At 36.4% G+C, this 25,514-nt stretch overlaps 2 protein-coding genes across 15 annotated transcripts; one reads left to right on the top strand and one right to left on the bottom strand.

Moving 5' to 3' along the window:
- Positions 1 to 277: 277 nt before the first annotated feature.
- On the bottom strand, positions 278 to 25,514 carry LOC100260835 (putative disease resistance RPP13-like protein 1). Of its 14 annotated transcripts, none has more exons than XR_009467238.1 (8): positions 21,275 to 25,514; positions 20,748 to 20,898; positions 3,352 to 4,996; positions 3,066 to 3,139; positions 1,819 to 2,099; positions 1,522 to 1,710; positions 747 to 983; positions 278 to 651 (listed from the first exon to the last, which is right to left on the bottom strand). XR_009467238.1 is itself a non-coding variant. In XM_010660773.3 (2 exons), exons 1-2 carry the CDS (start codon positions 25,487 to 25,489, stop codon positions 21,516 to 21,518), a joined length of 3,876 nt encoding a protein of 1,291 aa, XP_010659075.1. In that variant the 5' UTR covers positions 25,490 to 25,514; the 3' UTR covers positions 21,392 to 21,515. The 14 variants fall into 14 exon arrangements, 1 of the variants encoding a protein (XP_010659075.1); XR_009467242.1 differs by having other exon boundaries at positions 1,570 to 1,710; XR_009467240.1 differs by having other exon boundaries at positions 3,559 to 4,996.
- On the top strand, positions 10,776 to 18,119 carry LOC132254848 (uncharacterized). The gene is made up of 4 exons (XM_059741445.1): positions 10,776 to 10,883; positions 15,127 to 15,198; positions 15,393 to 15,443; positions 17,678 to 18,119. Exons 2-4 carry the CDS (start codon positions 15,128 to 15,130, stop codon positions 17,910 to 17,912), a joined length of 357 nt encoding a protein of 118 aa, XP_059597428.1. The 5' UTR covers positions 10,776 to 10,883; position 15,127; the 3' UTR covers positions 17,913 to 18,119.

Raw genomic sequence — 25,514 nt, 5'->3', positions numbered from 1 at the left:
TAGGAGAAGGTGTTTGCTTGCTCTTGTTCTTCTCAAATACATTTTCTTTTAAATGATGGTTTGCTCAATCATCCTTAAAGAATCCTATTTCTCTTCACAAAAATATTTTCCCTCCTTATATTCACCATTTAGAACACACATAAGTCTATTTGAATGAAACTCCATTTGCTCTAATACTACCAAGACAGACTTTATTTATACTATTGGATCAGTGATCACCAAGCTAAGCTTGCACAGCAAAAGAACAATCATTTCAACCAACAACATGCAGCCAGCATTCTGCAAAATCATTTGATTCCTTGCTCAAAACACAGCCTTGTGTTATGAAGAAGTTTCACTACTACAACAGCACATCCATTGAATTGTGACCACAAAAATTACAGTATGAAATATAAATACTCAAATCATGAAATCCCCATTCCACCCACAAAATGGGCTTGACGAAATAAGATATATTCGCTTTATGAAATCCTAAAATGGTAATATTTTAAACAAATATCAAGCAAGTAGAAAAGATGGTGCTCATCTCAGCAGGTTCAAATGTCATCCCTTGGTGAATAAACACATTCTGAATTTTGAAGATACTGTGTTCTGAAAACATGGGCAGCACAAGTTCCTTAGCTTACTGTGCCACAAACCCCATCATGCTTTCTGCAACAAAAGTGATTTATGGTTATTGACAGCAAATGAGAAGCAAGTAGAATCCAAATTTATAGCTATTTAAGCAGGTGATTTGGCTATGGTACCTGCATTGGGAGATACAGTTTGAATTCTGGTGGGAGTTCTTCTTGGAAGCAAAGGGGGTCAGAGAAATAAATCCTTCTCAGCAGGCAATTTGCATGAACCTGAACTCACGATGCCTCAACATGGTCGGCTCCATATGCTTTTCTGGTAAAATCAGCAAGATTCTACTAGATTGTATTGCATCCCTCATCCATCCTCAATGGCATACTGCATATATATGGCTTCACTCCAGTCATGGCCTACAGCATAAAAAGAAGAGAAAAAACAGATTCACACAAGCAGCATTTTCACTTTTCGTCCCAATAGGAAGTGCACATCACCAAAACACCCTGTTCAATTCAAAAATTGTTTTTTTCTTTTTTTTTTGTTGTGGGAATGTGATGATGAACATCAAAAGTAAAAATTTTGGAGATTGACCATATATATATGTATCAACAACACAAGTATTCAATATAAATGTATACATAATTTAGAAGAGAACACTAAATTTCAACTTTCAAGCCATAATGGTCTTCCCCTGGAAAAGAATATCAAGGTGCAATTCTTTGAGACCCTGTGTAAAAAAAATGCTGCTGCTTAACTAAATGAAAGGAATATAGTTTGAATAAGAAAAATTACAATAAAACGATGCATGAGATAAAACATTCCCATGTTTCAGCGGTTGGCCCTTTGGAAGTGATTTTAATTTGCATTCCATTTGCATTATCTTCTACTTAATACAAAGTCCTGATACTAATACTAAAGACGATAAGAGTTGTATATCATGAATAGGTACACCTGCTTGCATCTAAGGTGAGAATGGACAGTTCTACTCGTGCTTCTCACCGATACGAGTTTCAGTTAGATGCAAAGGGCTGTGGAGGCACCCTAATAAAAGTTGGGAATCCTTTTATCACACTGCAGGGCCTTCATGTTATTTGCAGTCCAGAATCTTAAGCTCCTTAAGAACGAGGTGAACTTGTCTCTCTGAAACAGCATGAAAAAAAGAAACATCATGCATGATTCAGTCAGCATATTAAGCCCATGGACCCATTTCAATTCCAAAAAATGTGGATCCTTAAGAATAATGTATACCTAGCCTTTAACTAGGAAAGCTAATGAGACCATGCATCCTGCATGAGACTAATGACAGAGACTGTCTCCAGGAAGTGGTTTAGAATAAGTCCTAAAGATGGAAACTTTATATGATAATTATAAAATCAGGAAAAGATTCCATCAATGAACAAATGAAAGTAATGGTTATATCACTAAAAATATCAATAAACATACAAAAGTAACATTAACCTTGTACAAAACAATGCAGTCAAACAGTAGCTGACACAATAAAAAGATGGTAATCCATTCTTTTGACAAACCTGCATGTCCAGGAGAAAAAAGATGGAGTCGTTAACTATTACTGTAAATTCTAGTACATTATTAAATTTAAAAAGAAAAAAGTTATTTTGTTGTAACTAGGAAAAATTTGTTGATGAAAACTGTTTGTTCATTATCTTTGCTGATGGGAAGATGAGAGTAGATATCTTCCAATTCTAGGGTCTTCAGAAATAAAGAGGGGGGTAATTATTTGAATTCAATCATAATACTAATGACAGAGGATAAATGCCATGACAAGCTATAATAACAAAGAAACTTCACAAGTTCAATTTTGCTGAAAGCTTACTGCAGTCTAAGACTTATGTGAATTATATTTCTTCAAGTCCAAAAGAATTTTTAGTTGTAAGTATGGTGCACCTGGCATAGTGAAAATATAGAGGGAATGATGTAGAAGTATGAAAACATTAAAAACAAAAGGATGGAGATTGAAGGCAAAGAATCTAATCCATATAATTTTATTATTTGCATGTTGTAGGAGATCAAAAAGGGAATAATATTTTATAGGAAGGCCATTCATTCCGTATAAAGAGAATGCCAATCCCATCCACCCTTTTGTCAAATAGTTGAAAGAAAAATGTAATGAGAAGATGAGATGAGAATAAGACGCTAATAGAGATATACTACATCAAAAACAAGCTTTTTAGCCTAGAGAGTGAAGAAGGGGTGATTTCAAAATTTAGCATTGTCTATTAGTCACTTGAAAATTTAATATCATGAACAGATTACTTTGCAAATAAATGTTCACAATTACTTGAAAAAGCCCCCCCCCCCCCAAAAAAAAAAAAAAAAACAAAAAAAGAAGTTGCACACTATTATTAGTTTAGGAAGAGTTGCACATAGATTGGGTTGCACACTGTCATACAAAGATAGTTTCCATAAGGATGCTTGTTGAGATTAAATACATTGGAAACATGTAAAGGAAATTAATCGTGTACAAAAGAATTTACCTGGAATAACTTCTTGAGCCCATGGTTAGGAAATTTTGAACTTGTTTGACCTTCCTATTTTTCTCCTTTTCATCCTAAATTTACATGGGAGAATTTGATGAACATGAAAAGTAAGAAGTGGCATAATAGATAAGATAATACATGTGTGTTCTAAATGGTGAATATAAGGAGGGAAAATGGTCTTTGCTAATATTTCTGTGAAGAGAAATAGGATTCTTTAATGATGACCGAGTAAACTATCATTTCAAAGAAAATGTATTTCAGAAGAATAAGAGCAAGCAAACACCTTCTCCTATAACAAATAAAAAACTTTAGCAACTCCTTGAACCACAGCCTTCAAGAGACAAGAAAAGGGAAGAAAGTGATGTAATTAATCCTAAACAGATAAGATGTAAAACAATACATTTCTTACAGTTGGAAAGCATTACAAAATTTGTCAGAATGCTACATAACATGATTAATTCAAAAGTTTGAGAAAATCAACACTGCCCACCTCCCTTTCTGCAGGCCACATTTTCAAGTCAGTGGAAAAATCTTTCTCAATTTTGATAATAAAATAAGATAAGTTTCCTGCATATTAACATATAAGACAAAGTCAATTAGAAAGCATTCCTTATTATCAAATGCAAGTAGATAAATTTCAAAATCAGAAAAAAAAAAAAACTTTATCATCAAGGACGCCATCAGTTTCCTCACAGGAGATACAGAAGATATTGGCAAGATGAAACATAAATTAATATATATTTCCAATAAACAAATATTGCCCAAGATTCAACACAAAAGTGAAAAAGATGCCCTGGGTTCCACTTTTTCCTCTTTTTCAACTTTCATGTACAGTAGGGGATTCAATGAATATGCAAGAAGTGGCAAGTTTCATACCAGATAAGGTAAGAATTATATGCTGTGAGATCATCTCTGCTTAGACTTCCATGAAGAGAAACTAGGATTCTTAATGCATACATAGGGGATGTGGTCAGATGTGGTCATCACCACTACAATCTTCTTCTTTCTCTTGAAAACACCTATATTTATGATTGTCTTTTGGTCTCCTCTACAAATTAAGGAATGGCAAAGCCTAGGATCCTTCTCAACCTATAATGCTTTCAAGAGAGTTGCAAACTTGGGGGATCCTTTAGAGTTCTTGAACCTACTGACTTGTACTAGCCCGCAAACTACATAAAAAGGACTGAAGCTTAAATGAAATTGAATTAGGAAGTAACAATGTCATTTTATTAGCCAAATTGAAAAACACACCACGTACATGAGTTATTAACAATTATGTTTTTGTTAGGAGATTATTTCCTTCTGCTAATCCTACATGTACCGATGTACTGTAGAGAATTTAATATTGAAAAAGGTAAGAGTTGTACATTGCCAATAATATACCTGATTACATACAAGGGAGGGAATGGATGGCTCTACTTCTACATTTTCTTGTAATCAAATATGGGGTTCAATAAGATGCAAGAGTCTACGGAGGCACCCGGTTAAACTTCCCATTGCTAAAGACTCGACTGTGAAATGCTTTAAGGTACCGATTTGTAACATATAACTTCCCTTAAAACAACTCTATTTACTTGCAACCAGAATCTTGAAGATTTTCAAAATTCAATTGTAACTCAACTCTCTCAAGCAACATCAAAACTGAACAAAACTTAATCTCTCAGTATTTAGGAGAACTACCGTTGCTGTGTGGCCTTCTCAAGTATTTCAAACAGAGTCAAAATAAGATGAATGGCCAAAATGTGTGACTTTTTGGATATTCACAGAAGTGTGAACAATAAATAAATAGTCATCAGCTTCCATCAAATCCTAGAAACAAAATCATTCCAGTAGGTGGTTCCTTCAAATACAATCACTTAGCACAAGACTTCTTAGCTTCAATGGTAAACTATAGCATCAGCAGCATAAGGCTATTGCAACAGCTCTTTCTGCAACAAGTTTTCAAGAAAACAGCTTGAGTCACAATGATGAAACTTTGGATGATCATTATGGAAAAAGTAAAACAAAACTAATTAAATGTATGAAATAAACAAATGAAAAGTAACCCACCTTATTCTCACTGGGTTACCCTTGATTCACTCATAACACTATAAACATTGCTTTGTAAAGAAGAAAAACAACTGAGAAATAGCAAGTGCCCACACAAGATTCACTCCAAACTTAGAGTCTCCAACATGAAGTCCAAATTCAATTGGATAGACTTACAAATTCCAAAGAAGAAACAAATATGGTGTTATCATGAATAGATTAAAGGCCAAAAAACATTTTACTTTGAGTACATGTCTAATGAGGGAAAAAATGTTAAGATTTAACATTTTTGTATTAGTATTTATTAGTTGTGTTCCATCTATCCTGGAAATTGAAATTCAAGTTGAATGAATAATTGTGGTCCATAATGCCCGTAAATTCTGTCAAAAGCATCTCCCAGTCAAAGTTCAAATAAATAAATAAATAAAACAAAGTGAAAGAATAAATTAAAGAATAAAAAGTATTGCAGGAAAATTATATGCGGTGACATTTGTAATTAGAAATTGAAAGAGTAAGATTTCTTGTTGAGTGTTGAGAATGGGAAGTACCTGGTTGAATAACGTCTGCTCTCATTTGTTTTGCAGAGAGAAAATTGAGTGAAGGTCTCAATTGAGGCCTATAACAATGCAGGGATGTGCGCAATGTGGGGCCAATCTTCTCCTCTGCCCTTTAAGCACCTCTTTTCTATGATAGGACAACGCCGGATCTCAAGCCGTCCGAGTGTTGCCGGCAGCCCTTCCCTTCAAGGGAAATGAGGGTCGGGAGAGGCAGGGAGGCCATGGATTCCAGATTCTGGAAATTTCCAATGTGAAGACTGGTGAGAGATGTTGGAAGACGAAGGTGGCAGTCATCATGACCATGTGAAAATGAAACCACATTTTGATATCCACCTGGAGCAATGGTGAGTTCTTTGAGAGAGAGGAGCCAATTGAGTCCCCACTCTGACAGAGGCGTCTTCAGATTCTCACAATCGATAATGAGAACAGCTCTCAAGTTGGGGGCGAAACCCAAACCCCGTTCCGGAAATGACTCTAGACTCGGACATCCACTTATATACAGACATTCAAGAGAAGTGAGGTTTTGCAAGTGATGATGTTTGAGACCCTTACATCTGTGAATGGAAAGCAATGTGAGGTTGGGCATGTGATCCGGCAGCAATTCCAGATTCCCACAATTCGAAATGACGAGGTGCTTAAGGGTGGAGGGTAACTCACCACTTGGAAATGAGGTCAGAGATGAACATCCCTCGATATTTAACTGCTCGAGATTGCAATTGCGCATAATACCCTCCGGTAGGGACTTGACATTTTCACAATAATAAATTATCAGTAGTGCCTTGATACCCTCACAATTATCCACCCTAAGTTTCTTTAGCATGGGCGGCCACCCTTTCTCCAGAATGTTCATAAGCTTCGGACACTCTCCGATTACTAACTCAGTTGCTGACCTGAAACTTTGCAATTCATTTGGTAGGTTCTCAAGATTTTCACACCCATGTATTTCCAGATATTCAAGACTGCATGGTAGAGCTGGCTCCTCCAAGGATACGAGTCCATCACATCCACACACCCTTAAACGCTTCAGCCCGCCAAGCTTTTCTAATCTCAACCATCTCACCTCTTTGCAATCTCTAATTTCTAAAGCCGCAAGGGAGTTGAAATCAACTCCAATTCTGCCCAACACTACTTCGTTACATGCTATTAATTTTAACTAATGGAGAGATAAAACTTTTGGAAGCGGAGGAATCAACTTTGGACATTGTGTCATCATAAGCTCTCGGAGGCGAGGAAATAATCTTTCTTCATCAATGAAACTGGGAGAACGCCATTCTTCCCACTCTGGCATATCCGAAAAGGTTAGAGACTTCAACGATTGAAAAGACTTCACATTCTGCCCGTAAAACTCAACACCTATATTTTTTATTCCACTCATTCCTTCAATGCGCAAGTTTTTGAGCGAGGACAATTGCCCAAGAGATGGTAACAGTGTGCAGTTTCTGCAACCTTTGAGACACAATTGCACCATCAGTGAGAATGAAGGGTTCCTCATCCAACTTGGGAATATTCCTCTACCATAAAATGAGATGGTGAGTTTTTCCAGATTTTTATGGGGTTGAAGCAACTCCAAAACTTGCATTTCATTCTGTTCATTGCGAGTATCATCAAAATCATTGCCCCATTCCATTGTTAAATCTTTAATATTATGCTTCCCCTTCAAATCCACATCCATTGCATCTTGAGCATCCGCCACATTATGCAACCCTAAAATGGAAAGTGTCCCTCTAATATTCGACAACTTCTTCAATTCTTTTATACTTGATGAGCTATTATTTTTCTCCACAATAAATTTTGATAGTGTTTGCAAATTTACCAAGTTACCTATGTGTGGAGGCATCTTTTCTAATTTCACTGCATTGGTAATATCCAAATGTCGAAGATCAACCAAATTCCCGATGCTCTTAGGTAACATTGCAAGATATCGACATTGACACAATATTAAGGCTTGTAAATTGTAGAGCTTACTTATTGATTCTGGTAGCCTTTCAATTGCAGTTCTGGACAAATTAAGATACCGTAAATGCTTTAAATCTCCGACTGAGTTTGGTAACTCTTTTATGTGATACCCACTCAAAGATAGCACTCTTAAATATCTTAGTTTGGGGAACAAGCAACTAAACACCTTACTAGTTAAGCTACACCAAAGAGGTCCACCATAAATAGGTAATGCTATAAATGTTCGTAACTTCTCCACTTCCTTGAGAGCTTCACATTTTTTAAAGATCTCAAAACGACGACAACAATTGTATGACACATGGTGAGTGTCTTGTAAAATGGTATGGTTCTTATCATGCTTCAACTTATCCTCCAAATTGAAACATAGTTGTCCAGCAACTGATTGAGCAAGATCACTAATGAAGTTGTGCATGACGAATCGTGGTCCACTATTTCCAGACTGTTGGAAAAATGACCTTGACACCAATTCACGAAAGTACTCACCAACTAAATCTTCCATTTGCTTATTTCCTTCCAATGGTTGAATTAATCCCTCTGCCATCCATAACAAAACTAGCTCAGTTTCCCTAAATTCGTAGTCTTGAGGAAATGTTGTGCAATAAACAAAGCATCTTTTTAGTTGCGTTGGAAGATGATGATAACTCAACCGTAATGCAGGAATGATTCCACATTCAGTATGTGGTAAGGTCCAAATTTTGCTATTCAATATATGCTCCCATTCATCGTCTCGCTGTTTGGACACACAAGCTATATATAGATACATATGGTAGCAGCATGAAGAGTTGGACTCGAAGTGGGATTGTAGGCCCAACATGAGTAGGAGTCTCATTCGAGTAGGAGTCTCATTCCTATTGTTTTTGTAATTATAGTTTGAGTAGGACTCAAAGTCCTAGTAGGAGTGGTTGGTGTCACACCTCTTAGGAAGAGTCCTAGTAGGACCAGGAGGAAGAGTCCTAGTAGGACTAGGATGAGGAGTCCTAGTCTAACAAGGAGTGGGTGGTAGCCACTCTATAAAAGGGGGATGGGAGAGCCTCATTGGCACACACATTTGGAGAGATCTAGAGAGGGAGGTCTAAACTGAGCATGGACTCACTAGTGCATTTGTGGGAGTCATGTTAATTCATGTCTTATATTCTTATTCCGTGTAGCAATAAAATACAAGTTAGGTTTGGTGCCCTGTAATTTGGTGTGTGCTTGTGCCGGTTCCTTAATTTAATGTCGTGTGAGTTTTGGAAGGCTGGCTTGGAGGGCTGTCTAAGCGCTGCACAAATGTGAAAATATATACGAGTGTTTTTGCTCTTGTGACAACAATCACCAATGGATTCACAAACAAGATTACAACCTATCTAGTGACATCTCCATGGGAAATTAAAGAGCGAGCACACATCTTTGTAAAACCAAAGGTCAAATGAAGGGAACATGAGGCATTGACTCATTCCATAAAACTATTGATATGATGCACCTGCTTAAATTCTCAGTAAAACTCTTGGAAAGATTTTTTGTTGGGAATAATTGTACCTCATTCGATATAAGGACAGAATGATCTCTACATAAATGTCCATAAGGACAAACTAGGATTTAATGAACAAGTATACCTTTTCCTCATGCAAAGGGGATGTGAGTCATCATGAAGACCATCTTCTCCCTTGTTCTGCAAGCAACTATAATTCAAGCCACAAAAGCATCTTTTTGGTCTTCCCCTGGAAAAGAATATCAAGGTGCAATTCTTTGAGACCCTGTGTAAAAATAAATAAAAATGCTGCAGCTCAACTCAATGAAAGGAATATAGTTGAATGAGAAAAATTACAATAAAACAAAGCATGAGATAAAACATTCCCATGTTTCAGCAGTTAACCCTTTGGAAATGATTTTAATTTGGATTCCATTCGCATTATTTTCTTCTTAATAGAAAGTCCTGGAACTAATACTAAAGAAGATAAGAGTTGTATATTATGAATAGGTGCACCTGCTTGCATCTAAGGTGGGAATGGATGGATAGTTGTGCTTCTGACTGATATGAGATTCAATTAGAAGCAAGAGGCTGTGGAGGCAGGCCTTCATGTGACATATTGATCTGTTTAATATCCTATCTTAAACAAACTCAAAGGGGCAGGCCTTCTGTCCATCATAAATTTTGATAAGCTAATTGAATCTCTCATTCTTGTTCAAAACAATTTCAAATAAATGTGCCCTTGATCTTCCTCTAAACTTCCTGTAAAACCCCATATCCCTTGCCAAAGAACATGCCCTGTTCAACTGTTCTATAGCCCTTCCAGTTGAACCCCTTGTCCCTTTCCAAATAAAAGTCTTCTGAGCTCAAGCAATTTCCTCTCCACTGCACAGAATCTCCTTTCAATCTTTAGACCTCTTTCTCAGTCCTTCAGTTAATCTAAGAAATCTCTCATTAGAATTACCTTTTCCCTTGTCAAACACACGTATTATACAATTTTGGGAGTTTACACCTATGTGGAGTTTAGGTTTTAAGGTTCCTTTCGTCATCTATAAAATCTTTTTCTTTTTTCCCTCTCAATTACCCAGAAAGATCTCTTGCATGCATATTTCTTAAACCAGAAAAAAACTTCCCTATTTATTTTGTTTAGAATTTATTCTTTAAGAAAAAAAAATTGTAAAATAATTTTTCAATAACTAAGATTCAACCATGAAATGTATCAAAGTATCACATTCAGATAACTTTACACTACTTATATTCTAACCAATTATATTCATTTCAAGTTATAATTGTTCTGATTTTCTGAAGTATGCTTAGAAATTTTGTTTTCAGAAATTTCAATTACTGACAAACATTGACCTTAAAATAAGACATAGTTAAGAAGCGGAATCCACATGAGATCTTTGACTTTGATTCAAGAGAGAATTATATTCCAATTATTTTTATACTTGTAAATCTGAATGACTTCAAGCTCTTTGACAGAGAGTATGTTAGTGGATTCTTAATATGGTGAAAATTCAGTACAAAATGGATTTTCATTTTGTAATCAGAGGGTTAATATGTATCCAGTGATTTTCTTTTTGCTTTTAATGTGTTAATTTTGTTCTTGTATCTGTGCCAACCAATTAAATTTGGAAAATGCTTAATCAACTATATATCATCCTGGTCATTGAGCAATCATGTTTATATTAAAATTTTAAAAAATGTTTTACTAGATCCATCTACAGCTGCTGATGGAATATGTATTTCTTTTCCAGTAGGCCAAGGTGGAGAATGGGAAATAAAGAACTCTCTCAGTTGTGGAAGTGGGCAGATTAAAACCCAGTATGTTTTATTCTCATTTACTCAATAGTTTTGGATGATAGGCAATACACTAAGGTTGTCATTCATTTATACATTGTGCAGCTCTCTCCATCATAGAAAGAAATAGTATGATACTTCTTTGAACGTCAAAACATTTAATTGAGAAAGTCTGCATCACAGCATGACTGTGATCTCTACTGTCCAGAAAACCCTCAATTTCCAACTAGCCTGTATCCCCTGGGGGGCCTGCATTTGTCTTTGCTGATCTTGGCATTGCTCTCATCAAATAACCCATAACGTGGAAAACTTGATTCTCTGCCAAGACACTCCATCTCTTGAACTGACCCCAAAGCTAACTAAGATGATGTTTGTTTTTTTTTTTTTTTTTCCTTTAATCCTAAGTAGAACTTAAAACTAAATAGTATTTAATAGTGTTAAGTATTAGGTTGTTTGTTTTTGTAATATTTTATTTCTATTAAACATTAAAAAATAAAGAAAAATCAATATGTTACTTTTTCTATTTAGAAAAAGCAAAAAATTTTGGATTTTTCTATTCAGCCAAAAATTTATAATAAGTCATGAAAAAGTAGAAAAACAAACAACTTAAAGTATGAAAGCAAATTGCTTTCATCAAAAAGTTAAAAAAACAAATAGTCTCTAAGTCTTTGAATGAAATGTCATTTCTTTAAAAAGAAATGAAAATTTAAAAAAAGAAAAGTTCCTCGGTACATAATTTCCCATTCCCAAGGAGCTTTTGATACGGTTCAATGAACTTCTAATGCAAGTCATAGCTAACGAAATCTTGGAACATAAGGTGTTTTTAAAAATGGGCTTTAAGAAGACAGTCATGTTGATTTTGATTTCCTGGACCATACTCGGAATGGGAACTTCTTTAGCATAAGATGGTGTTGGTTGATCAAGGTTTTTCTAGTCCTTGATGAAATAGCTGATGTACACGACAGGATAGCTAGGTTTGGATTAATGCTTCTAGGAAGCCCTAGAAAAGGGGATGTTTGATCCCCTTTCCTTTCTTGTTAAAGGGTGGTGGTGGATGTACTTGAGAGAATGATTAATAGGGTGAAAGGTTTTAATTTTAGTCAAGAACGAATTACAGTTACCCATCACTTCTTTGCAAATAATACAACTTTTTCTCTTCTACTGAAAAGACTATATAGCTTGAAGCCTATCTTAAAGTCTGCAGGCTGGTGTCTAGTCTTAAAAAAAAAATAAAAAATTAACCTTCACTAAGTGCCTTGTGGTGGAGTCAACATCCATCAGGAAGACAGCATAAAAATAGCCTCCTTCAATGGGCTATGAGACTATCAAGTGGTCTTTCAAATATGTAAAGGTATCCTGCTGAGAGGTGACATTAAAAGCCCAGGGATTTTGAGATCTATTTAGTTTAAGTGTTGAAGGAGCTTGATTGTTGGAAAAAAACCTGTGTCCTTTATGGGATTACTTTGATTTAGTCTTTCTTGGCCGACCTTCCAACCTGCTTGTTCTCTTAGGATTCCGGTTAGTGTACCTCTAGAATTGAAAGATTGAGTGAGATTCACTTTGGCCAGGTCATGGGGAATCTAGTTGAAATCATTTAGTTGGGTAGGAGGTGGCATTAAGCCAAAGCACAAGGACGGTTTAGGTCGTGGAAGGTTCCTTTAAAGAATAGGGCACTTTAGTGTAAATAGCTTAATTGCCTAAGGACCACAGTAAAGCTTCCTTCTCTCAAATCACACTAAAAAAAGTTGGTCTATCAATGTTGTATGGATCTTTTCACAGTCCTCTTTTCTAGATGTAATTTTCCTCAAATTTTGTTGCCTTTTATTAAACAGGTTATTACCCTTTGTTGGTCCTATATATGAGGATTGGATTCAGTAAGGTGCTAACCTCGTGCATTTTTGCACACAATGACTTCTATCAGGAGTTAGATGTGCACATTTGCACTTTGTTGCATAATATATTACAATTGCACATGGCCTTAGCCCCTATTCTAGTACCTAATGATTATTAATTTTATAGAAAAGGAAAAGGCTTTTATATTATCAATTTTACGCATGTATTAGTCACTAAAAAAGTTTCTCACTTGACATGTGTTGCCCAATGAAATCCTCTTTACTCATAACAAACATAAAGTAAGCTAGCTATCTAACAATAATTAATTTATAAAAATCCACATCTTACAATTCATAACTTCCTATTTCTTTTCCTTGTCGAGTGATGATCTCATTGTTGGTATTTTTTTTTTACAAGGTTTCTTTTTGTTTAGGAAGTTGAATATTTGTTAGGAATATTTTTTACTGGAAGTCAAGGATGAGATTTAATGCTTAATACAAAAGATGGAACTTTCTCGGTTAAGTCTCTTTACACTTTTCTTGAGCTTAGAAGATCAGTGCCCTTTCCAATACGAGTTGTTTGGAATCCGTGGGTTCCTTCTAAGGCGTGTATTTTTTGCTTGGGAGGCGCCTTGGGGAAAAGTACTGACTCTTGATCAGCTCCAGAGAAGAGGATGGGTATTAGCAAATAGATGTTCTCTTTATCTTGTTGAATAGGAGTTGGTTGATTACATTTTTCTACATTGTGAGAATCGGGGCTTTTGTTGTCCCTTTTTGGTGTTTCTTGGGTGGTGGTGTTTCTGTAAAAGCAACTTTGCTAGGGTGTCATGGCTCCTTTGTCGGAAGGAAATGGAAAAAAGTGTGGGAAGCACCCTCATTGTGCCTTTTTTGGACATTGTGGAAAGAGAGAAATAGAAAAGCTTTTGATAATGAGGAACTTTCGAACGAAGGATTAAAAACTGGGTTCATTTGTAGCTTTTGATAGGTGAAGGACCATTGTCCTTATTTGATTTCATTGATTGGTTGGGTTCTTGTTGAGGGAGGGAGTATTTTTGTCTCCCTTGCCCTTTTTTGGCGCCTTGTGGTGACTATTGTATATGTCCTTTATACTTTGGTGTGCCTCTTTGGTGTTTTATTAATATTATGTAAATTTACTTATCAAAAATAAAAAAAGTATAGGGTTGAATTTGGATCAAAAGAAAAAGAAAAAAATATTAGTATAGGGTTGAATGGTCATGCTTACCAGCTTGTTCAACCAAGTTACGCTTGGATTTTCCAACGTTTCTTGAGGAAGTGTAAAAAGGGCTTTCTTTCATATCCAGAAACTTAATTCTTAAAATGTTCTTACTCACACTCACCCTCCTAACAAACTTTCTACTTCCTTTCGAGACTCCAGAGCTTTGCTTCTATAAGACAAAAAGTTTTCTTTGTTTAGAAAAGTAAGATTCATTGGTTTGGGGAAAAGAGAAGAGATGAATGTTGAAGAGCAGCAATTTTACAATTCATTCATCCAGGCATAAGTATAAAAAATGGGGCTTGATTAGAGAAAGAATGGAATTTCTTTTGAGTTTTATGAATTTTGAAGTTGCTATTGGACAAAGGTGAATTTTGGAGTGATAAGTGGTGCAGGGTGAGGTTAAGGCAAGCAGGTTATTGGTGAGATCAGGAAGAAATTAGGGTGTCGCTAGAAGCTGAAAGGATTAAATGTGTTAAAGTAGTTTTTGGCTTAACAATGGGCTGAAAAATGCTGCACAACCCCATTTGATTTTTAAGTTGAGTGTGGTTATTGTTTACTGGTAGGACAAAAATTGGATTGTGATAGTTATTGATGCATCTAGAACATGGTGTATTTAAGAATTGTAGCCAATTACTTCAAAAGGCAAAATAATTAAAGTTCAATAGAGAATAATTGTGGTCTAGCTGCACAATTGGCCCATGGGGCCCCTAAACAACACATCCTTAGTAATGAGAATTAAATCATTACAGGACTTTCACCTCTCTCTCTCTTTCTCCCTCTTTTTCCCTTTAAATCTCAGGTTGATTGCTATGATATTTTAATTTCCATATCAGTAGTATTATCAAGATCAAGAATCAAGAGGGCATTGATGTCTGATCGGGAAAAAAAAAAAAAGTGGGCATCGATGTGCTTCATATGGTTGAAATGCCACAAGATACCAAGATAGTTGTCTGTTTTTACCTTCCAACCATTTTAATTTAAAAAGTGTTTTATGAGATAGTTAGATCCATCTTGTATAACTTTGCTAATTCCCAAGTTACCGGTCTTTTGAGTGTTTCATAATACATTAATACTTGTTTTTTTTTTTTTTTTTTTTTTCTGATTTTGATATGAAGGGACATTCTAACAAAATATTATTTCATAGTTTTGGATAATCATTCTACTGTTCTCATGCCCTGGTTTTTATTTTCCTGTCCAGAATGCTCTTACTAATCCACAGCGTGTCCGTACTCCTGTTGTCTCAGAGTATTGGAAACCCTTGGCTGAAGATGTGAGCATCCTGAGTTACTTCTACATTTCAAATTAATACAGTGATCTTTTTTTTTTTTTACTTTTGATTCCTTTTTTCCCTTCATAATATAAAATAAAATAAAAAAGTTTTCTGGAGTTTTTCTTTCTGATCTTAAGCTTTTACTTGACCATGTGAACTATCATAATAAAGCTAATTTCTTGTTGGAATTGCAGATGGACTTATCCGCTGGAATTGAAGCTGAATACCACCATAAAAACAACCGGGTAGATGGTCTTACCCATAAACATTTAGGTTCCGTTGGTCTGCATTCCATATGATAAGCTTTCAGGAGGATATTACATCCCACTTGGTTCAATAACATGGGAACACCCAATGAGAAGATGTTTTAGGAACTCTGGAAATGCCATAAAAATTTTGGAAACATGAAAAATGCTTAAAACATATGATTGCATAAAAATTAGGAAATATCAGAACATTTGGAAATGTAACTTGAAATCTAGTGGTTTCACTTGCATCTGAGTTGAAGAGAAGAACAGAACATAAGCCTAACATGATATTTATTAGTATCCAAAACACTCCCTGATGGGGAACAATGATGGAAACATCCTTTGAAGACTTATAAGAGAAGGGTTAAGGCTGGTTCCAATGTCCAAGCCTTAATATGGTATAGTTTGTTTGTTAAGTTTCTATTTTAGTTAGTTAAGTTTTTATTATAGTTGTTAACTTTTGTTAGGTTTCTATTTCTTTTAGTCTTCTTATTGTATTAGAAAAGTTTCTATTTCTTTGGTTTCTAAATGATATTCCTTTCCTATATCTTTTCTTATTCTTACAAGGGAAGATAAGGAATTAGGAGAGTTGTCCTATTAGGAAAGGGTCATTAAGACAGATGTCCTATGTAACTTTTCAAAGTGAGAAGAGAATTTAGTAAAAGCTTCAGCATCCATTATGCTTCTTTTAAGGGTGTAATCGCCTTTTTCCTAACTGTGATTGCCTAGGAACCTTGGTATGATTGCTAAGGATATCTTTTTATTTTTCCAATCCATCTTTTAGTTTCTTCACCTTATTCCATAACACGAGAAAGTTGCATAGTGCTAGAAATTTTAGGATCCTACATCACTCCCCAACATTAGCAGTCAAACATCCTCAACATAACTTCTGTGCTGATTATAACAATAAACAGTTCTTATAAAAAGGAAAATAGTATATTAAACAGTATATGTCATTACAACACTTTATAACCCTAAATTATGGTGCTTAGGTTGTTGAATGAATTCAAAATAGTCACATGATCAGTGATCTAAGCATAAAAAGAAATTTTTACATATCTAGATACCAAGATCTATGGAAGTTAAGGCTGGATGAAACAACTCAAAGACACATACAATCAAGCAAAAAAAATTTTAAAAAAGAATGAAAATCTGATACTTATATGCATGGATGAAAATTTTGAAACTATTGCTGATCTCACATATAATTTCAAGTATCACTTTATCCCAATGTGTTATCCATCTAATTAGATATCCTCGATTAACTGCTGGGAACATGTGAAATAAGTGATGCATTTGCGAGACGCATGTAACATTCATGTTTCATTGAGCCATTGTGCAATTGAAAAGCGAGGAGCTGATGGTTGGACCAAAATTTCCATTATCAATTGCTTAGATTTTGGGTGGCCCTTGTTTGAAGTCATGTCAGAAAATAATTATGAACTTTTAATGACCTTTTTCTCTCGTTCTCTTTGAGCTTTGTGCTTTGTTGGTTTACTTGGGTTTATAAAGATGAGAGGTTCTGGAGGAAGATAAAATTTCCCTTAAAGGAACAGAAAAGAAAAAGGGAAAATGTAGCACTGTTGACCATGAGAGTAGCATCAGGTAAGATTGCCAATGTTGTGGTCAGAAAATTGCATCAATACCCCTGAAAATCTATAGCTCCATGTTATCTTGACTTCATTAGTCATATTCATCTTCTTGTCACCGATGGATCCTCTTAATTCATTTCTAGAATTATCTCTTCCATCACATTTATTCTCTTTTGAGTTTGAGGTGTCTCTGCATTGCTACCAGAATCCTGAAATTCTGGATGAACATTTAGATTGAGTTATCAAATTTCATTTGGGGTCTTATTTATCCTAATGAGCAAATATGAGGATTTCTTAGTATAGAAAGTTATCAGTGACTGCATTGTGGGAGAAAACTGGCTTCTCACAAGTTCCTATATTTCAATTGCCAAGGAGTTTTCAAGAGTTCCCTATATCTATATATATATACCTATATATAAAGTAGGGTGTCTCAAAATGTTGACATAAGAGGTTGTGCTCTGTCGACATTAAAATGTGGTTGACAGATCCACCATCTTGCTTTCTTCAAAAGGTGCATTGAGTTTTTCATGTGTTATGCAAAGCATGAATTTTAGAATGTTATTATATTTGTAATGTTGGTCATTTGTCTTTATGTCAACTTTCCTTTATATAAAAATGTTTTGCTTATTTATGATGCAGGTTTATTGCTGGAAAGGTCTTCGATTTGCAGCTCGGCAGGACTTGGATGGACTTCGATTTTCCAATGGACACTGATGTCACAGCCACAACTCCAACAGCAGATGAAAATCAGAAGCAAAGCTCTGACACCGATGCGGGTCAGGAGGCAGGGCAGTCAGAAGCAGATGCTGAAGCAGAGGCTGGAATGATAGATGGGGAGACAGATGCAGAGGTTGATTTAGATGCAGTTGGCTGAGACATGCAGGACCGGCTTTCTGGACTGGCCTTAGTAGTTGACCCAAAGCCAAACTTACAGTGCTAGCTGTTTATCTCTCTTTACTAAACAAGGCAGTAAGCATTATATCACTGATAAATGCAAATAATATCGTCACAATTTTTTAGGAACATTTCTTTGTAACATTAATTCCAAACTTTGCAAAAGCATTTGATTCCTTTCTCAAAACACAGCCTTGTGTTATGAAGCACTACACCAACACATCCATTGATTACAGTATGAAATACAAGTATCAAGCAAGTAGAAACGATGGTGTTCATCTCAGCAGGATTAAATGCCATCCCTTGGTGAAGAAACACATTCCGAATTTTGAAGATACTGTGTTCTGAAAACATGGGCAGCACAAGTCCCGTAGCTTACTGTGCCACGAACCCCATCATGCTTTCTGCAACAAAAGTGATTTATGGTTATTGACAGCAAATGAAAAGCAAGTAGAATCCAATTTTATAGCTATTTGACCAGGTGATTGGCTATGGTACCTGCATTGGGAGATACAGTTTGAATTCTGGTGGGAGTTCTTCCGAGCAAAGGGGGTCAGAGAAATAAATTCTTCTCAGCTAGCAATTTGCATGAACCTGGACTAACGATTTCTCAACATAGTCTGTTCCATATTCTCTTCTGGTAAAATCAGCAAGATTCAACTGGATTGTATTCCATCCCTCATCCATCCTCAATGGCATACTGCATATATATGGCTTCACTCCAGTCATGGCCTACAACATTAAAAGAAAAGAAAAAACAGATTCACACAAGCAACATTTTCACTTATGGTCCCATAATGCTGCCATATGATCTCTCAAATATAAATAAGAAGTGCACATCACCAAAACACCATGTACAATTCAAAAATTGATTTCTTTTCTTTTCTTTTCTTTTTTTCCTTTTTCTGGGAATGTGATGATGAACATGAAAAGTAGAAATTTTGGAGATTTACAACTAAAGATATTTATATATATATATATATATATATATCAACAACACATGTATTCAATAAACATGCATATCTATACATAGTTTAGAAGAGAAAACACTAAATTTTAACTTTCAAGTCCCCTAGAAAAGAATATCAAGGTGCAATTCTTTGAGACCCTGTAAAATAAAAAATGGTGCAGCTTAACTAAATGAAAGGAATATAGTTTCAATAAGAAAAATTACTATAAAACGATGTATGAGATAAAACATTCCCATGTTTCAGCGGTCAGCCTTTGGAAGTGACTTTAATTTGGATTCCATTTGCATTATCTTCTACTTAACACTAAGTCCTGAAACTAATACTAAAGAGGATAAGAGTTGTATATCATGAATAGGTGCACCTGCTTGCATCTAAGGTGAGAATGGATGGTTCTACCTGTGATTCTCACTGATAGGAGTTTCAGTTAGATGCAAAAGGCGGTAGAGGTACCCTAAGAAAAGTTGGGAATCCTTTTATCACACTGCAGGGCCTTCATGTTAGTTGCAGTTTAGAATTCTCTCTGAAACAGCATGAAAAAAAGAAACACCATGCATCATTCACCCAGCATATTAAGCCCATGGACTCATTTCAATTTCAAAAAATGTGGATCCTTTAGAATAATGTATACCTAGCCTTTAACTAGGAAAGCTAATGAGACCATGCATCCTGCATGAGACTAATGGTAGAGACCGTCTGCAGTGAGTGGTTTAGAATAACATAAGTCCTAAAGATGGAAATTTTATATGATAACTATAAAAACAGGAAAAGATTCTATCAATGAAAATATTAATGAACAAATGAAAATGCGAAAATAATTATATCAGTAAACATAAGAAAGTAACATTAACCTTGTAGAAAACAATGCAGTCAAGAGAACAGTAGCTGATACAATAAAAATATGGTAATCTGTTCTTTTGACAAACCTGCATGTCCTAGAGAAAAAAGATGGAGTCATTAGTTGTTACTGTAAATTCCATTACATTATTAAATTTAAAAAGAATAAAGTTATTTTGTCGTAACTAGGAAAAATTTGTTGATAAAAATTGTTTGTTCATTGTCTTTGCTGAAAGCTTACTGCAGTTTAGACTATGTGGATTATATTTCTTCAAGTCCAAAAGAATTTTTAGTTGTAAGTATGGTGCACCCTGCATTAGTGAAAATATAGAAGGAATGATGTACAAGTATGAAAACATTAAAAGTAAAAGAATGGAGATTAAAGGCAAAGAAGCTAGTCCATATAATTTTATTATTTGCGTGTTGTAGGAGATTAAAAAGGTTATAAAATCTTATAGGAAAGCCATTTGTTCCGTATAAAGAGAATGCCAATCCCATACTATTTTGAAAACCCACCCTTTTGTCAAATTGTTGAAAGAAAAATGTAATGAGAAGCTAAGATGAGAATAAGATGCTAATAAAGATATACTACATAAAAAACAAGCTTTTTAACCTAGAGAGCAAAGAAGGTGACTTCAAAATTTAGCAGTGTCTATTAATCACTTGAAAAATTAATATCTTGGACATATTACTTTGCAAAATCAGATGAATGGCCAAAATGTGACTCTTTGATTATTCACAAAAGTGTGAACAATAAATAAATAGTCATCAGTTTCCATCAAATCCCAGAAACAAAATCATTCCAGTAGGTGGTTCCTTCAGATACCATCACTTAGCACAAGACTTCTTAGCTTCGATGGTAAACCATAGCATCAGCAGCATAAGGCTACTGCAACAAGTTTTCAAGAAAATAGCTCGAGTCACAATGATGAAACTTTGGATGATCATTATGGAAAAAGTAAAACAAAACTAATTAAATGTATAAAATAAACAAATGAAAAGTAGCCCACCTTATGTCATTGGGTTACCCTTGATTCACTCATCGCATTGTAAACATTGCTTTGTAAACAAGAAAAACAACCGAGAAATAGCAAGTGCCCACACAAGATTCACTCCAAAGTTAGAGTCTCCAACATGAAGTCCAAATTCAATTGGACAGACCTACAAATTCCAAAGAAGAAAGAAATATGGTGTTATCATGAATGGATTAAAAGCAAAAAAACATTTTACTTTTGAGTACATGTCTAATGAGGAAAAAATGATAAGATTTAGCACTTTTGTATTAGTATTTATTAGTTGTGTTCCAATTATGCAGGAAATTGAAATTCAAGTTGAATGAATAATTGTGGTCCATAATGCCTGTAAATTCTGTCAAAAGCTTCTCCCAGTCAAAGTTCAAATAAATAAATAAATAAAACAAAGTGAAAGAATAAATTAAAGAATAAAAAAATATTGCAAGAAAATTATATGCGGTGACATTTGTAATTAGAAATTGAAAGAGTAAGATTTTTTGTTGAGTGTTGAGAATGGGAAGGACCTGGTTGAACAACGTCTGCTCTCATTTGTTTTGCAGAGAGAAAATTGAGTGAAGGTCTCAATTGCCGCCTATATGAATGTCGGGGATGTGGGCAATGCGGGGCCAATCTTCTCCTCTGCCCTTTAAGCACCTCTTTTCTATGATAGGACAACCCCGGATCTGAAGCCATCCGAGTGTTGCTGGTAGCCCTTCCTTCGGCAAAAACTGCTGGAGCTTTGGACAATCCGAGATACAAAGATGTTCAAGGGAAATGAGGGTCGGGAGAGGCAGGGAGGCCATGGATTCCAGATTCTGGAAATTTCCAATTTTTAGATAGGTGAGAGATGTAGGAAGACGAAGGTGGCAGTCATCATGACCATGTGAAAATGAAACCACATTTTGATATCCACCTGGAGCAATGGTGAGTTTTTTGAGAGAGAGGAGCCAATTGAGTCCCCACTCTGACAGAGGCGTCTTCAGATTCTCACAATCGGTAATGTCAACATCTCTCAAGTTGGGGGCGAAACCCAAACCCCCTTCCGGTAATGACTCTATAATCGGACATCCAATTATATACAGGCATTCAAGAGAAGTGAGGTTTTGCAAGTGATGATGTTTGAGACCCTTACATCCCTTAATTTCAAGATATGTGAGGTTGGGCATGTGATCCGGCAGCAATTCCAGATTCCCACAATTCGAAATGACGAGGTGCTTAAGGGTGGAGGGTAACTCACCACTTGGAAATGACGTCAGAGATGAACATCCGCAGATATTTAACTGCTCGAGATTGCAATTGCCCATAATACCCTCCGGTAGGGACTTGACATTTTCACAATCTTCAATTATCAGTTGTTTAAGTGAGGTGGGTAATTCACCTTTTGGAAAGAAAAGGAGAGATGGACACCTCATAATTTGCACTCTTTCAAGGACACATGAGGAGTTGGTGTTGTCACCATCCATCCTCATCATCATCCAATCACCTGGTAGTGCCTTGATACCCTCACAACCATACACTCTAAGTTTCCTTAGCATGGGCGGCCACCCTTTCTCCAGAATGTTCATAAGCTTCGGACACTTTCCGATTACTAACTCAGTTGCTGACCTGAGACTTTGCAATTCATTTGGCAGCTTCTCAATATTTTCACACCCTTCTATTTCCAGATATTCAAGACTGCATGGTAGAGCTGGCTCCTCCAAGGATACGAGTCCATCACATCCACGCACCTTTAAACGCTTCAGCCCGCCGAGCTTTTCTAATCTCAACCATCTCACCTCTTTGCAATCTCCAATTTCCAACGCTGCAAGGGAGTTGAAATCAGCTGCAATTCTGCCCAACACTTCTTCGTTACATGCTTTTAATTTTAATTCATGGAGAGATAAAACTTTTGGAAGCGGAGGAATCAACTTCGAACATTCCACTATCTCTAGCTTTACGAGGGAACTTAACGAACTGGGTAACTTCCCAGCCAATTTTGGACATTGCGTCATCGTAAGCTTACGGAGGCGAGGAAATAATCTCTCTTCATCAATGAAACTGGGAGAACGCCATTCTTCCCACTCTGGCATATCCGAAAAGGTTAGAGACTCCAACGATTGAAAAGACTCCACATTCTGCCCGTAAAATTCAACATCTATATTTTTTATTCCACTCATTCCTTCAATGCGCAAGTTTTTGAGCGAGGACAATTGCCCAAGAGATGGTAACAGTGTGCAGTTTCTGCAACCTTCGAGACACAACTGCACCATCAGTGAGAATGAAGGGTTCCTCATCCAACTTGGGAATATTCCTCCACCATAAAATGAGATGGTGAGTTTTTCCAGATTTTTATGGGGTTGAAGCAACTCCAAAACTTGCATTTCATTCTGTTCATTGCGAGTATCATCAAAATCATTGCCCCATTCCATTGTTAAATCTTTAATGTTATGCTTCCCCTTCAAATCCACATCCATTGCATCTTGAGCATCCGCCACATTATGCAACCCTAAAATGGAAAGTGTCCCTCTAATGTTCGGCAACTTCTTCAATTCTTTTATACTTGATGAGCTATTATTTTTCTCCACGATAAACTTTGATAGTGTTTGCAAATTTACCAAGTTACCTAAGTGCGGAGGCATCTTTTTTAAGCTCATTGTATAGGTAATATCCAAATGTCGAAGATCAACCAAATTCCCGATGCTCTTAGGTAACATTGCAAGATATTGACATTGACACAATATTAAGGATTGTAAATTGTAGAGCTCACTTATCGATTCTGGTAACCTTTCAATTGCAGTTCTGGACAAATTAAGATATCGTAAATGCTTTAAATCTCGGACTGAGTTTGGTAACTCTTTTATAGAATACCCACTCAAAGATAGCACTCTTAAATATCTTAGTTTGGGGAACAAGCAACTAAACACCTTACTAGTTAAGTAACCCCATCCATGATAAATTGGTAACACTATAAATGTTCGTAACTTCTCCACTTCCTCGAGAGCTTCAAATTTTTTAAAGATCCCAAAATAACAACGATTGTATGACACATGGCGAGTGTCTTGTAAAATGGTATGGTTCTTATCATGCTTCAACTTATCCTCCAAATTGCAACATAGTTCTCCAGCAACTGATTGAGCAAGATCACTAATGAGGTCGTGCATGACGAATCGTGATCCACCATTTCCAGACTGTTGGAAAAATGACCTCGACACCAATTCACGAAAGTACTCACCACCTAAATCTTCCATTTGCTTATTTCCTTCCAATGGTTGAATTAATCCCTCTGCCATCCATAACAAAACTAGCTCAGTTTCCCTAAATTCGTAGTCTTGAGGAAATGTTGCGCAATAAACAAAGCATCTTTTTAGTTGCGCTGGAAGATGATGATAACTCAACCGTAATGCAGGAATGATGCCACATTCAGTATCTGGTAAGGTCCAAATTTTGCTATTCAATATATGCTCCCATTCATTGTCTCGCTGTTTGGAGCGTAAGATACCACCAAGCACCTTTGCTGCTAACGGCAAACCACGGCACTTTTCAACAATCTTCTTGCCTATTGATTTTAAATTCGGATGTTCTTGGATGTCTCTGTTTTCAAATGCATGTTGTACAAATATTGACCAGCAGTCATCGTCTGATAAAGGCTCAAGAGAGTGGTGGTAGTTATCAGATGGTTGCATTATTAATGCCACTCCTCGATCACGTGTGGTTACTATGACTTTACTTCCTTTAGCCCCTCCCCTGAAAGGGGATCGCAAGTTATTCCAATCTTCATAGTTCATGTTCCAAACATCATCCAGGACAAGCAAAAACCTTTTTCCAGCTAATGATTGGCTTAATTCAACTTGGAGTCGATTGAAATTGTTGAAATCGCTGCTCTGGGGAGAGATGTCGCTGAGAATAGCCTTTGTTATTTTCTCCACATCAGACTCAACAGACACACAAACCCATGCTCTTGGACTAAAATGCTTCACCACCGCATCATCGTTATACGCAAGTCTGGTTAATGTGGTTTTACCCAACCCGCCCATACCAACGATGGGGACAACAGCAGATTCATCGCTGAGCAGCAAATCTACGATCTTGTTTTTGTCATCGTCTCTGCCATGAACTTGTGGTTCATTAAACAAAGATGTGGTGGGTGTTCTTTTCCAAGTAGTAGTTGTTGTTCCTGCAACCTTTTCCAAACCCAGTTGGGCTTTGCGAGTGGAAATATCTTCCAAGCGGCTGGTGATATCCTTGATCTTGGACCCCATGCTAACATTAAAAGTAACATGACTGGGAGCGAAACTAGTACAGCAAGTAGGGATGAGACTCCATACCTTGCTGCTGGCGGCGGCGGCCTGAGGTTGCACTGCCAGCTTGCGTCGCAGCATTTCGGTGTTGAACTCGTCGAGGATGTCCTCCATGTCATAGGCCAAGATCCTGAGGTCAGCAAGCCAGAGTTTGACAGAGGAACTTGCAATCTGCTTATCCTCGGCGTCGTTGAGCACTTCACGAATATTGAAGAGTTGGGTCTCCCACTTTTTGAGTTGAGAATGAATGTGTTCTTGGCGGGCAAAGGTGAGGAAATCAGAGGAGGCCAACTTATCAAACAGCACTTGAAAGGCGGCAGAAAGAAGAAGCTCTCCAACAACCTCCATGGTTGGTCTGAACTTTGAAGGGAAAATGCAGAGAGAGAAGAAGGAAGTGAAGAAGAAACAGATCGGTTGCCAATCAATTATGAATTTTCCAGCTGTACTTTGGGCCCCATCCATCGGCTCTTTTGGTTGTCGTAACGTA

Source organism: Vitis vinifera, chromosome 13 (assembly GCF_030704535.1).
Source record: "Vitis vinifera cultivar Pinot Noir 40024 chromosome 13, ASM3070453v1".
In the NCBI taxonomy this organism is placed as follows: Eukaryota; Viridiplantae; Streptophyta; class Magnoliopsida; order Vitales; family Vitaceae; genus Vitis; species Vitis vinifera.
This window is presented reverse-complemented; position numbering and strand designations above follow the sequence as displayed.

Excerpts from the sequence above, each read along its gene's own strand:
- LOC132254848 (XM_059741445.1), top strand. The coding sequence starts at position 15,128 with ATGCTCTTACTAATCCACAGCGTGTCCGTACTCCTGTTGTCTCAGAGT. Across the intron at positions 15,199-15,392 it reads GGAAACCCTTGGCTGAAGAT|ATGGACTTATCCGCTGGAAT; the intron begins GTGAGCATCCTG and ends TTGGAATTGCAG. Across the intron at positions 15,444-17,677 it reads ACCACCATAAAAACAACCGG|GTTTATTGCTGGAAAGGTCT; the intron begins GTAGATGGTCTT and ends TTTATGATGCAG.
- LOC100260835 (XM_010660773.3), bottom strand. The coding sequence starts at position 25,489 with ATGGATGGGGCCCAAAGTACAGCTGGAAAATTCATAATTGATTGGCAA. Across the intron at positions 21,566-21,663 it reads AAAACTCACCATTGCTCCAG|AATCTGGAATCCATGGCCTC; the intron begins GTGGATATCAAA and ends GGAAATTTCCAG.